At 36.7% G+C, this 14,011-nt stretch overlaps 3 protein-coding genes and 1 pseudogene across 3 annotated transcripts; 2 read left to right on the forward strand and 2 right to left on the reverse strand.

Moving 5' to 3' along the window:
* Window positions 1–478: 478 nt before the first annotated feature.
* Window positions 479–4,629, reverse strand: LOC145591369 (uncharacterized). Its single transcript, XM_081647802.1, has 7 exons — window positions 4,182–4,629; window positions 3,996–4,096; window positions 2,346–2,414; window positions 2,211–2,269; window positions 1,953–2,013; window positions 1,814–1,867; window positions 479–822 (listed from the first exon to the last, which is right to left on the reverse strand). The coding sequence occupies exons 1-7, from the start codon at window positions 4,405–4,407 to the stop codon at window positions 544–546; spliced, it is 849 nt and encodes a 282-aa protein (XP_081503928.1). The 5' UTR covers window positions 4,408–4,629; the 3' UTR covers window positions 479–543.
* A 2,255-nt stretch (window positions 4,630–6,884) lies between these two features.
* LOC145592926 (putative steroid-binding protein 3 pseudogene) lies at window positions 6,885–7,673 on the forward strand (annotated as a pseudogene).
* Window positions 7,674–7,726: 53 nt separating this feature from the next.
* On the forward strand, window positions 7,727–9,414 carry LOC145591686 (ras-related protein RGP1-like). Its single transcript, XM_081648192.1, has 3 exons — window positions 7,727–7,823; window positions 8,248–8,326; window positions 8,958–9,414. Exons 1-3 carry the CDS (start codon window positions 7,727–7,729, stop codon window positions 9,412–9,414), a joined length of 633 nt encoding a protein of 210 aa, XP_081504318.1.
* Window positions 9,415–10,467: 1,053 nt separating this feature from the next.
* On the reverse strand, window positions 10,468–12,812 carry LOC145592928 (beta-hexosaminidase 2-like). Its single transcript, XM_081649448.1, has 2 exons — window positions 11,709–12,812; window positions 10,468–11,562 (listed from the first exon to the last, which is right to left on the reverse strand). The coding sequence occupies exons 1-2, from the start codon at window positions 12,529–12,531 to the stop codon at window positions 10,595–10,597; spliced, it is 1,791 nt and encodes a 596-aa protein (XP_081505574.1). The 5' UTR covers window positions 12,532–12,812; the 3' UTR covers window positions 10,468–10,594.
* Window positions 12,813–14,011: the final 1,199 nt, after the last annotated feature.

Genomic DNA, 14,011 nt, shown 5'->3' on the forward strand with positions numbered 1-14,011 from the left:
TATGGAATAGAGCTGAAATGAATATTTTAATAGAGAAGGAAATTAGGAGCTGAACTGAACTGAAATTAAGCTGAAATAAAGAGAACCTAAGTGAGAACACTATTAGAACACTACGAGTAGATATCAATAAACACCATTGAAGCGTGGAAACCATTGAGCTAAAATTACAGATTAACAAATCATTGGTGTTGATTCATTTGAACCTTGATATCTTATTTTCCATTATACTTGAAACTTGTCCAAAATGAATCAACTCAAAAAAAACTCTATAATCTTGATAACATATGAAATAATACTTAGTATCATAAAAAAAAAAAAAAAAAAATGCGCTACAAAATCAGAATATAGAGATTGACCAACCCAATCCTCTTCTAAAATTAACCTGATTCGAAACTAACAGATTGTGGGATATGCTGTGGAGTATGTGGACCGGGTCTAGCTAACCAAAGCACAGCCCAGGGCCTTTAACTAGATTAAGTGCTATAAAAATTTGTTAAGGTGCTGGATATAATAGAATTCAATCCGATTCGAGTATGACAGTGGCTAAGCAAAAATATCTTCTGTGATAAATGGAATTTCACTGTTGATACAGGCATCAGAAGAACATTGGAACTGCTCATAGTTAAGCTGTCTCGCAGCTTCATAAACAGCGATGCCTACACTGACAGAAAGATTTAAACATCTGACATAGGTATCCAACATGGGAATTTTAATGGTTGCACCTCCATATGCTTCACTTCTGCAGTCATCGAGCGCATCAGGGGGTAGCCCACTAGTTTCTGATCCAAACACAAGCCAATCACCTGGTCTATATGTGAAGTCCTGCATAAACAGAGACCAAATCTTTAATGATGCCGTAAATTTTAGTGGAAAGCCCAGAAATTGGAAGAATGATGACATTTGAGGGATAATATATTAGTATCTCCACAATTGAACCCATATGCCTTCTAGAACTACTTCTAGACACAAGTTTATTAATTTATTTTAATAAGCTACTTACAAGAAATAATATACATTGTGTATGTATTGACGGTAGATAAGGTAGATAATAGATCTGCTACTTCGTCCTCATGAAGTTATTATTGCTCTATTAAGAACACGAGGAGCAAACACCAACAACAACAAAACCTTAGTCCCAAAATGATTTGGGAAAAAGTAGTAGTCCTAAAACTTAAAATGTAGTAGTGTTATATTCCTTATCCAATACTTAAGCTTTTTGGTCAAAGCATTAAAGTGCAAAGTTTAATCAAATAATCAAGAAAGATTATGAGGGCAAAGTTTCAACAACTAGAACATGTAAAAGCTTCAACAGCTTGAAATAGAAACTAAATGATTTTGTTTGGTCTTGGTTTCAGCCTGTACAATCAATAAACCACATGATAGTTTCAGCCTGTACATTATTAACCTTTTATTCACATTCAGGACCAAACATCAAGTGGAGATCGAGGGAAAGCTTGGTAGTGACTTTCCCATTCCAAAGGCCACACCCCAAGATCTATTTTCTACCTCATCACAGATAGCCATCGGATGGCTGAGGCGGATGGGTTTAAGAAACATGTGCAGTGCTGTGGCTTATGCAGACCCAAGCAATCAAACCTTACCCACCAAGAAACTATACAGGATTATACCAAGTTAAACCAAAGAATAGAATATACAAAAGCTCCAAATATGATAGTAACTACAAGAATATAAGAATGCATTGCTCAAAGTTTACATGTAAGTACTGCTTTCACAAGAGATCATTTATTCAGATAAATCTAGCATGATCAAGAGAAGAAACTAATAAACTATACCAGCTTATTATAATACTTACTGAATGTATTGCAGTCCCCCTCTTAGTGAAAGCCAGTAACCGTTTCTCTCCATCCTGCATTGATTGGGTGCAGCCATGAAAAAGAAACAAGAAAACAGGGGAAATAGATAAGGAAATAAATGGAAAGCATAAATCTTACTTGAAGTGAGAAATAGTTTCGAAACTCAGCCCAGGAAGGATGCACTTTGACAACTACATAACTTATGCTACAGTTAAGGGTACATTACCAAGTTTAAACACCTATTATAATGAAAGTATAGCTCCACCAAGTATCATATATTGTGGAAATCTTAGATCAATATGGTGTTAGAGCATCTAGCTTCACTCAAAAATCAGGACTTGAAATTTGTGATATGCAAGTATACAAAAGATGAGTATTGTGAACTAGCGTGGATACGGCCAATAATCCAATCCAGCACGCTTGACTTTGGCATCATCTATTTTAAATCCCAATGGCTGTAGCACAAAATGAAATTGATCATAATATAAAAACTAATTAGCACAACCACCTGTAATTAACCAAAACGCTCACCTCGACAAGGTGTAGTTTAACACCTGATGCAGCACAAGTTCTGGCGATGCACCCGGTATTACCAGGAATCTACAAGCCAAACACAAAGTTTAAGAGACAAATACCCTACTCAGTTAAGGTTGATTGCAGATTATAAAGAGAGGGCCATAATTTGAAGCAAGCTTTGAGGATCTGTATCTGACTATCAACTGAAATATAAGTTAAGATCACAGTTTTGAAGTCCACATATCATTGCTCAGGCTGATAACCAATTTAAGACATTTAGCCTGCTACTCCACGAAATAAAATACTAAATCAGACTAATTATGAAATTGTTTGAATTAAAATGCATGAATCACATGCATAGCCAGCTCACTGTGAAAAATTGTATTCGAAAGTTAATTACAAGAGCTAAAGATAACAAGTACATAGTACAAATTAGATATAGCCATCCTGGGAGTAGACACACATTTGAGTAGGGGTGAGCAAAAATTTAGGGTACTTGGAACCGGAACCTGTAGACCAGATTTCGGTTCCTGGTAATAAAATTGGGAACCTGTTGCAACAGGTTCCGGTTCGGGGTAGTAAAATTTTGGACTCGGAACCTGTAGGGTACCCTGCTAGTATAGATCCCCTATAGGGTACATGAAACCAGAACCTATCATTTAAACCCAAGTATAAAAGCCCTATATTAAAATTATATAAGCCGTCACCTACCTCTCTCCCTCTTATTCATTTTAAATCTTACTCTTAAAGGTTTAATTAATAGTATTAATATAAGTATTTGTAATTTTGTATTAAATATTCTAGACAATCAAGTAACTATTAAGCTTACTTTGAAAGACAGAATACCCTGTTCCGGAATCGAAACAATTTTTAGGAACTTGTTGAACAGGTTCCGATTCCGGGTCTCGAGATTTTTACAGGGTACCCTGCTATGCTCACCCCTACATTTGAGGCTTAGACAATTAGACTAAGGGTGTGTTTGGTTTGATGTAAAATATTTTCATGAAAAATGGTTTCCTTATTTTCCCCATTTTCCTTTGTTTGGTTCGTGAATGGGTGAAAAACAATTTTTACACTCTCAATGCGAGAAAACATTTTCCTTTACAAAACAAAGGAAGCCTGATTTTCCTCCCTCCTCTTTAACTCCTTTTTAGTTTCTTCTCATCCATCCTCACATTTCCACTCCTATTTTTAATTTCTCTATAACTTTTCTTGTAAGGAACCAAACAGAGGAAAACTAATTTGCAATTGTATTTTTCCTTGAAAATGTTTTACATGAAACCAAACGGAGACTAAATCAATAAAATGATACAATTTCCCTAGCATTGTTCGGGGCCTTCAATTCAGGTTTATTGATTGATGAATGATAATGAATGATTTCTCCCTCCGGAATCAATTGTCACATTGATAATGCAATGCGATTTGGACAAGCAATTACTAAAGCGAAAACTAATTAAAAGACATTAACAATCCGGCATCTCTCCCTCCCATTTCAATTCTCACATTTGATAGTGCAATTTAGACAAGCAATTCCTAAAGCGAAAACTAATATTTATAAATTAATAATCCAACATCTCTCTCCGAAAACAATTGTCACCTGGATTTTGACAAACAATTCCTAAAGCAAAATCAAAATCAACATGAATGAGTTAGGGAGTAAGATACCTGAGGAGACACCAAAACAACTTGAAGCATATTATTAGAAGAAATGGGTTCCGTTGCCTGAGCAGCTCCATAAGGCAAACCACTTCCATTAACCTTTTCAGCTGTCATATATAAACACAATTCATCATGAATTTGACCTTACAATTTACAAGAACATATATAAAGAGAGAAATATTAGTACATTACCAAGAGTAGACAGTGGAGAGAATCTGGAAGCAGGTTTGGAAAAGGAGAGAGGCGAGGGAGAGAAAAGAAGGCTGTTGTTGTTGCGAGAACGAGATAGGAAGGAGTGTGAAAGAGGTTGAAATCGGAAATGGATGGATGAGTGGTTGAAGCTGGATTTGCAGAGGATATGGATATGGATATGGTTTAGGGCTTTCAAATTCAGCTTTACTACTCCGCTGCTGTCCATTTTTCCTTCTTTTTCTTTCTTCCTCTTCTCTCTCTATCTTAATCCTCACTCCATAATAAAAACTAAGAAATTAAAGACAAATTTGGGGCTTACCACCATCAAAGAAATGATGATGGCAACCCCTTGTGGCTAATGAGCGAGAAAGATTCGGTATTTAGGGTGTGGAGGAGGAAGAGAGAGGAGTTCACTCTTTATTTAGATTAATTAATTAATTAATGTTGACTGTATTTTAACAATCGTTTGTCATAAAGAAACAAGAAATGAACTCTCACCCAAAATATGTCTTATTAGAGATTGAATCCTCAACCCTGAGATTAGAAGATTTTTTCTTTATCATTAGGCTAGCACTTGTTCCCTTTGTATATTTTGTTGCTCAAGTAAATTGCCTTCATGAATTGCAATTATTTTCTTTAAATTCAAGTTGTTTTCCCTCCAGGTGTATTACTTTTTTTAAAACAATTAATGTAGAATCAATTATTATAATATTTCATCCAAGCTAAAATGGATTCACATTGATGGTGGGAATCCTAAATAGATTCAATTACTTACCTTTAGGATTATTCTGTGACAATTAGGATAAGTTCCTATAACTCTTCTCTCAAGAACAATACTTATACATTTTTGTGAAAAGTTGTTGATTTACACCATGTTTGGATAATAATAGTGAAGAGAAGGGGATAGGAAAGAAAAGGAGAAAAGAGATACAGGGATTTGGTTTATTAAAAGGGAAAGGAAAATGCATGTCCCAATTCCATCACAGCATTAGGTAGAGGTGGGCAACGTACCGTGCCGGGCAGCCGCGAGCTGTGCCTCGTCGTGCCGTGCCGGGCCACCATTTAGCACACCCCAATCCACGGCACGGCCCACGTGTCTGGCGTGCCGTGCCGGGCACCGGACCGTCCATAATATTTTTTAATTTTTTTTGGAACAACTTTTAAAATAAATATACTATTTAAATAATTTTAATAATTTATGTTTATTTTTTTATTATATTATTGTTGTTCTTTTTATTATTCTTATTTTTATTATTATATTTCGTTATTTATGCTATTTTATGGTCGTGCCCAGCGTGCCATGTTAGCGGGCCAAACTACCATGCCGCCCACGGGTTCGTGTCGTGCTCATGTCGGATTCTTAAAATCGTGTTCACGGCACGAACCACGGCCCACTCCTCGGTCACCGTGCCCGTTGACGGGCTCGTGCCGCCCGCGGGCCGGCACGGCCCATGCCCACCTCTAACATTAGGTATAAAAACAAAGGATGGCGTATCCTTTCCTTTTTTTTGTTCTCTTCTTTTTTTCTCCATTTCTCTCTATCCAAAGATAGTGTTAATTATGAAATTATCAACTAGATAAACTGAGGCGTATTCTAAATTTTTAATTTTTAAATTGATATTGTATTCATATAGTTTATTTATCTCTATTATATTATTATACTTTGTATAATCTTAAAGAGAGATTCCATTCCAAATATATATATATATATATATATATATATATATATATATATATATATATATATATATATATATATATATATATATATATATATAGGAGAGATTGTAGAAATTACCTAAAAAGACCTTAATACCGCCTCTTGACTTATACAAGTATTACGATATTAAATAAAAGGGTAATGATATATGTAGACCTTAGGGTTATATATAAGCATTAAATATAATTTCTAAAATGGAAATAAGTTGGGAATTCATGATAAAATCACAAATCGGTGTAATTAATGTTACTTTATTTTTAATATTTCTTTTTTTAGCATCTTATGTTATCATTTTCTTAAATAAAAAGGCTAGCTGCTCCTCTCCTCTTATCTTCTAGGGTTTCTCCAATTTCTTGGCCGTTTAGGCCGAAAATAGTCTAATTTCTTCGGAAATTAGACTATTTTCGACCCTTTTCCCTTTAATTTCTTTAGTTTTGCTATTTAATTTTCTTGGGTGGAGTCATTATTTTTTATTAGTTTTGTAGTTTGTTTTTGTTTAGGGTTTCTGTGTGTGTTAGAGTTTATTAAAAAGGTAATATGTTTTGCCCTATTATCGGTTTGTTGGTAAAGTGTTGTCTGGGATCGCAACGGTTGTGAAATCTTTAAAGGCATTCAAGTGAATCAGATGAAAATTATTCTTACGGCTACAACAAATCATTAGATCGTCTCCCCGAAAAGGCAGTATATTCCAACGATGTGAGTGAGAGATGTAGCACAGTGCAAGATTTATTCAATGATCGTAGCTTTGATGAAAGAACCCCTTATTTGGTTCAATTTTATGCATTTGTTGACTTAAATTTCATTTATAAATGCCGTATAACTTTTAATTTTAATTAATGAATTGATTTGTTTCAAAAGAAAAATAAAAATAAAAAGGCTAAATTTGACCCGAGTTCCTTGGCCAGATGCCCACGTGACAAACGGTACACAAATTGACTTCGTATTCGCAAGTAGAAAAGGGCAAAACAAAAGGAGAGAAAAGAAGAAGAAGAGAGGGTTTTAGTTAGCTGAGATAGAAAAACATCAAAGAAAGAAATGGGGGGAATTTACGGGACAATAGTGGAATCGATTGAGAATTACACAGGGTTATCACCAACATCGTTCATCATACTAATGGCGGTGTCAACAATAACATACAAGATAGTTTGCACCATGTTTGTTGCAGTTGACGATTACAAATCCGTTGAAAAAATGAAGGAAATTTTCGAAGAAGACATGAAAAGGGAGCCAGTTCAACTGGGTGAGGTTACAGAGGAGCAGCTCAAAGAATACGATGGTGCAGACCCAAAGAAGCCATTGTTAATGGCGATTAAAGGAAACATATACGATGTTTCAAAGGGTAGGATTTTTTACGGGCCGGGCGGGTCGTATGCTATGTTTGCTGGGAGGGATGCGACCCGGGCTTTGGCCCTCATGTCTTTTGATCCCCAGGATCTTACTGGTAATATGGATGGCCTTAGTGAATCTGAACTTGATGTTCTTCAAGATTGGGAACTTAAGTTCATTGAGAAATATCCTAAAGTTGGTGTTTTAGTCAAGGAGGAGGATTTAGATTCTAAGAAAGCTGTTTAAGAGGGATGTAAGAATCTTTTTTTTCTCTTTTTGATGTGTGATATAACATATTGATATCTGATATCTGATTCAACTAGTTTTGATGAAGAATGTATTGAGATTATGGGTTTGATGTATTAGAATGTATTGACATTGTCTGTCTTATTGTATTAATCTTGCATCAGAATGTGTTATATACAATCTTTCCGGATTACTTGTTGACTTTTTAGTAGTTGGTAATTGGAGTATCATATATATGAATGTATCATTTTTAATGAGCAATCTTTGGAAGTTTTATTTGGTTTTGGATGTAATAGCTAGTTTCAGGTCATATATATATCAAAGGGAGAAACTTGCTGCTGTTAACACAGGTAAGTTTGAGAGATTATAGTTTTTAGCTGAACTATTCTTTGAACACATGATGTTGGGTTACAGAAACAAAGCATTGTAGCATTGAAACAGAAGCAAACTTAACCCTACCCAAACAAACAATTTACTGTCAACTTGGCGAATATACAAACAATTAAGAGAATTTGATTCATCATTCAAAGCAGGAATAGCTGCTAAGAAGAAGACCAAGGAATATCTTCTACCTTTTGACAATGTAAGACATCCATTAAACTAAGGGGTCAGGGATCTCTGGATGTCAGGTAAGACATGTCGAGGACTATGTAAGACATGCAGGCACACAGGAAGAAATAGGTGGTGATTACTCCTGCAAACACTCTACATGCTTACAAATCTTCAAGTATCTGACTCTACTGTTATTCTTTCTCCTCCTTATCAATCCTGTAGTCTTGGTCACTTTGATATGCCCTGAAATCGAACACAAAAAACTTCACATTGGCTCAAAAATTGTTCCCTGTGTCCTAAAGTGAGTTTAGTTTGGTAGACCTCTCATCTAGAATAAGATAGAGGCACAACAGCCGAACAGCCGGCAGTTAGTGTCTTATCTAGACTGAGTTCCCTCGGGGCACAGTCTTTAGCGCAAACTCGCAGAGGCCATCTTTCATCTTTTCTATTCTAGCAGCTTTTTAATTTTTTTTTTTAAATGCATGCTATTCTACTTGCTTATTATACATTGTCACCATATTTTAGAATTACAGACCACTAATCCAGAATGAGAAAGAGGCAGGGTGTTGTAGTTAGGGTGTCGTGTAGACTGAGTTCCTTCTGAAGCAGTCTACAACACAGGAAGGTCATCTCCCCTCTGTATTCTGTTATAACTATTAAGTTTTCCTTAAATGCTTGCCATTCTACACTTCTACTAGCCTAGGAATAGAACTTGGTCAAAGTGAGTTACCAGCAAAGAGCTGTGTCGAAAGGGGGGTGGGGTTGGGGGGGGAGGGGCATATGACAAGAAAGGGATAATGATCAGGTAAAGGGAAGGGAGGGATGTCAAATTATAGTAGTTGGAAACTGTATGGGGGTCTAAATCAGAAGATAGACTACTTATCCAAAACCTTATTGTGGATGATATCATAAATTCCTTTGAGTTTATGCAGATACAGGGCAGTGACAAGAACATATTATAGAGGTGCTGTAGGAGTAATGCTGGTCTATGACATCACCAAATACCAAAGATTTTATTACATGATTTATATCTCTTGCTGGTTGGAGGATTTGTGTGGCCATGCTGATAACAACATCGTCATTATGCTTGTAGGAAACAAATCTGACATGGTTTCCCTCAGAGCTGTTTCCAATGAGGATGCTAAAGAGTTTGCTAAGGCAGGCCTTTTCTTCCCAGAAACCTCCGCACTTGAGGCTCAAAATTTTGAACTCTCATTTCTCACAATTCTTACTGACATATATGGTGTTGTCAGCAAGAAAACCCTTGTTGCTAATGATGAAGCTGATGATGGTATTTCTAACCTTCTTACTGGAAAGAATATTGTTTTTCATGACCAGGGCCAAGTTAACACTACTGCTAAATTCAGCTGTTGCATGTCTCATGATTGATCTTCGTCAATTTTTCATAGCTGACAGGCTGACACATTTTTACATTTGCTTCCTACAATGGTACAAGAGTACAAACCTAGTTCTGCACTCTGCAGGTACCACATTTTGAAGTTTTCCTTTCTCTTTCAGTCACTTTTTTGCATTTGATAAATTTTTAGAAACTGAATTGATGAAAACTTTTAATGGGAAAATTGGCCTTTTTTCCGAGATTGGGAGAGGAGGATATTCATATATATCACATACAAAAGAGTTACTATGTCTTCCCTAGTGGTTCTGTTGTCCTGTTGATATCAGACTTTCTACAGTATTGAATTGTAGGGGGTCTTTGTTGAGACTCAAAAGGGCTTGTAACTACTTACATCAAAGTTTATTAGCAATGATTTTCAATGTCTTTGCCTTCCCTAGTAGTTCTGTTAAAATCAGGCTTTCAATTACTAAGGGTTTAGAGGGTCCTAGCCGAATCTATAAACCTCAAAGTTTATTAGCAACAATTTTCCACCATGCTGTTTTGAATCACTCTTTTTACTGGCCTTTATCACTTAAGACTTGGGAGAGAAGGCTACTCACAAATATCATAATACTATTGACATGACGAAAGCATTGGCCTTGATGCAAAAGATTTACATTTGTCTTCCCTAGTGGTTTTGTTGAAATCAGGCTTTCTATTACTCAATAAGGGGCTGGGTAACTAATTGAAACTATAATTTCAAAGTTTTTTTTAGCAACAATTAGTACGAGTACTTTTGAACTTTTATGTCCTAGCTCCACTTCAGCATGTTTGTGGAATCAATTCTAAGGCTCTGGGAATACACTTGACTTATTTAAAGTTTAAAGGCTTTTTATGAACAATGTGTGGTGCAGAGTGAAAGGTGTATCATGAAAGGAGAGTACAACCAATATGGTGTTCCACTGTAAACCTGAATGCATATTCAGCCATAACTATTGTGACAAGAATTAAAGTCCCATTGCAATGATTCTTTGGGATCATCCCATTATTTTTGTTGGTACGAATAGCTCAAGGCAGAAATTACTCGTATGAGAGCGCAGGGACTCTGTCAGGAACGCTTTGTAAAATAATAAAAGATAATGAATAGAATGAACACCTTATTGAAATACTCATCACAGTCAAGTACTCAAATCAGGGTATACAAGCTGAAATCTCTATAAATTAGCGATAGCGTTAGCCACTGGCATGAACAGTATTGCACATGCCAGGATTCCTGGCGCACCAAAGGGGTTGAATGGGCTCAGCCCTGACTCCTCTTCCCACCATCCTAGACCTCCACTCATTCAACCTATCTGTGGCTTCTGCATACCTCTTCTTACCAGTTTCATCTCGATTCCCAGACCATAGAGCCTCAGCTAATGCAGAAGCTCGAGGCCACAACCTTGAGTCGAGGACAGTTGGGTCAGCTTGTTCAGACCAAAGTGCCACCTCCCCTCCCAAAACCAATTTCTTCTCCTCTTGAGTGAGTCCATAAGTGATGTCATAGTTGTAAATTAGTTGCCATGTCTTGAAAGGGCCACACCACGAACCGCCATTCCCCTGGTCAGTACCTGGTGGCCGATTGTACTGGCTGTCATTCCCCACAAAGCTGCCATGACCGCAATCTAGGTAGTAGTAATCAGCAGAGGAAACGATTGTCCTGTATCCAGAGGAAACGATGCGTTTTGTGTTTTGTGGACCACCGTTCCAAGTTTGTAATATGGTGTGCTCCGGGGGTAGAGTTGACAAGTCTTCCACCTTGATGGTGGAATCCAGGAGAACATCCTCCCAGTAAATAGAGGTCTTATTGTGGGAGGTGACGTAGGGGAGGGTAGAGTTGATGAATATTTGAAGCAGATGAGATAGCCTATTGTGAGCGCTGCTGTAGTTGGATAGGAACGCTTGGATGGTGGGATCCGTAGTCCAACATCCGGGGATGACCTCATCTCCGCCGCTGTGGTAGAAAGGGTCAGGGAAAAGGGAGACTATGTCCTTGATCACCTTTTTCATGACTTGGTACGTCTTGGGGTGGAGCGGGTTGAGTTGACCACTTCCGGGTTCAGAAGCAAGCCTGTCTGCCCACTCTGATTCTGCTGGCCACCAGAACATCCCTGCACATGTTACTATCTCAGGGTGCGCTCCTGCCCATGACCCAGTATGTGCTGCATCATCACGAATTCACCCACCACACACACACACACACAAATGGTTAATTCAACATTCCAGAACATTTTATTTTTGGTATGGTATAAATGAACTGCACAAGTGTATATGCATTATATAATTCTATTCAAATTTTTAGATATACCTGGAGAATCTATCTCCGGAATAACCCGGACGCCATGATCAAAGCCATATTGGATGATTTGAGCAACATCAGCAGGAGTATACTGCATAAAGGGACCATAAGACCCTTTGATGGCAAGATCAGGGTCAGAAGGTAAAAGCAGAGGGAAGGAATGGGAGTCAGTGATATGCCAATGAAAAACATTAAGCTTATTCCAACTCATTGCTGAAATAGTTCTGAGAATGTCCTTTACTCCATAGTAATTTCGCGACGTATCCAACAATAACCCACGGTGCGCAAAAATGGGGGAGTCCCAAATGTCCAAACCCACAGGTATTAGCAGTCTCTGAAATTGTGTCCCTCCCACCCAAACTAGCTGTGAGAACGTCTCGAGACCTCTCATGGCGCCCCATACGGTTTTAGCAGCCAGTACAGCAGTGCCCGCGCCAGAAGCGGGAATGGTGAGATTGTAGGACTCATCTACCCCATGCTGCAAGCTAGCTGTAAGATCAGCTACTTTTATCTGCAGTACCTTTAAAGAGCAGGAGACTGACACCACTACGTCTGGATTTACCAGTGGCACATGATGTTCTGATTTGATTAGAATTTGGTATCGGTCCGTGGCAGCTACAAGATGAGGGTGGTTTTGAGGACATTTGATGGTAAAATCAGCGGAAAGGATGGTTGCTTTCGGATGCGCCCACCATAACTTGACAGGCTTCGGCCACACATTCAATGATTCAACATGTGAATGAGGATGGGATTTCGGCAATTCTAATGCTGCAAAGCAGCAACACATCCAGCACAGTAAATACAGAATTGTGGTGAAAATCACTCTTATCATCTCTAATTTTCTATTCTCTGCATTTTTTTTGTTGTTCCATTTAAAGGCTTCTTTATAATCTATCTACTACACGCTTTCCTGACGATTGCTGTTTTACAATTCAAGACAGAAAGATAACTAATTCTTCCTTCCTTTTACGACTCGTACGGAATACAAGTATTGGATTTGAAGCTTCCCAGGATTGTTTTGTGACTATTGTCTTTTAGTTCTAGATGAGTTTGAGAATGTTATCAATTCAACTTTTTCTGGGCATCTTTTTTGGCTTGCTTGTTGTGTCATCCCTTTGTAGGCCCTCCCAATCTTGTTCTTAAAAATATGAAACTTGTTTAGTCGTATTTGGTTACTAACAGCCTATTTAGTTGAGTAAAAGCCAACTTTAATAAAACTTGACGATCATGTCTTTTTTACATCGTTTGAAGGCTGACAATTTTTTAAATCTTTTTTAGTTCAAGTCTTAGCCCTATTTTCTTCCTCTTATTCATATACGAAGTAACATTTATATAGTAAATAATTGAAGTTCATAAAATAAGTTTTAAACTTTTTAATCAACAAATTGGTAACGTTATAGACAAATTTGATAAAAAATTACTAAAAATAAGTTTTAAACTTTTTAATCAACAAATTGGTAACGTTATAGACAAATTTGATAAAAAATTACTAAAAATAAGTTTTAACTTTTAATAATAATTTAAGTTTAATAAAATAATTTCAATTTTATGTACTATCTCCATTTCTTATTATGTTTAACAATGGGGTATCATTTGTAAGACATAAAATATTTCTTTGTTGCAAATAATAAGAAGTAAAGGTAGTAAATAATTTAAACTTAGGAAAATAATTTCAGTTTAGCAAAAAAAAAAGTTAACAAATCACAATGCTAGTGTATGGTTCTTAATTTATTAATATGTATTCACATTCTTTTTGTTATTACCTTTCCTTTTCAAACATCCACATTCTTTTTGTGTCTATAATCCACTGATAGGTTATGCTAGTCATAGTAGAAATACTAATTGGATCGCGTGATGATTATGACCAGCAATCTTTTTATGTTTACAATAATCAAAATCCAAATGAACTTGGCTTGTTTAGAATATGAAAGATATATATAAAAACTAACAATACTATTACAATAGTAAGCACTTTACGCCCATTTGAGTAGCCTAACTAAACTTTATTAGTTTCTTCATTTAAAAAAAATAAGAAAAATAGTCGGCACCTTACAAGTGAAAGTATTAGTAGCATCATCAAAGGCGTAGCTATGTGCATGAGGACATACAGACTTAATCTAAAAAAAACACAGCGATGGGGCCCGTTGCAATTGTTTTCATGCTTAAATCTTGACGCATTGCTACCTCCATAGTAAGAACTAAGAAGGAGCCAAGAGTATATAGAATTGACAGTGTGACATGGCTAAAACTGGCTCTACAGTGTACTCGTAGTGATTCTTGTCAAACCAGAAAAGAATGGTTCATTCTGTTAT

The sequence above is a fragment of the Chenopodium album genome, chromosome 18, assembly GCF_948465745.1.
Source record: "Chenopodium album chromosome 18, dcCheAlbu1.1, whole genome shotgun sequence".
NCBI classification, from domain to species: domain Eukaryota; kingdom Viridiplantae; phylum Streptophyta; class Magnoliopsida; order Caryophyllales; family Amaranthaceae; genus Chenopodium; species Chenopodium album.

Bases quoted from the DNA above. Each gene is read 5' to 3' on its own strand.
- LOC145591369 (XM_081647802.1), bottom strand. From the start codon at position 4,407: ATGGACAGCAGCGGAGTAGTAAAGCTGAATTTGAAAGCCCTAAACCAT. The intron at 2,415-3,995 runs GTATCTTACTCC...TTTGGCTTGTAG, and splicing joins TTGTTTTGGTGTCTCCTCAG to ATTCCTGGTAATACCGGGTG. The intron at 2,014-2,210 runs GTATCCACGCTA...CTGTAGCATAAG, and splicing joins GCTGGATTGGATTATTGGCC to TTATGTAGTTGTCAAAGTGC.
- LOC145591686 (XM_081648192.1), top strand. From the start codon at position 7,727: ATGAGCAATCTTTGGAAGTTTTATTTGGTTTTGGATGTAATAGCTAGT. The intron at 7,824-8,247 runs GTAAGTTTGAGA...TCAATCCTGTAG, and splicing joins ACTTGCTGCTGTTAACACAG to TCTTGGTCACTTTGATATGC. The intron at 8,327-8,957 runs GTGAGTTTAGTT...GAGTTTATGCAG, and splicing joins ATTGTTCCCTGTGTCCTAAA to ATACAGGGCAGTGACAAGAA.
- LOC145592928 (XM_081649448.1), bottom strand. From the start codon at position 12,531: ATGATAAGAGTGATTTTCACCACAATTCTGTATTTACTGTGCTGGATG. The intron at 11,563-11,708 runs GTATATCTAAAA...GTGATGATGCAG, and splicing joins TCCGGAGATAGATTCTCCAG to CACATACTGGGTCATGGGCA.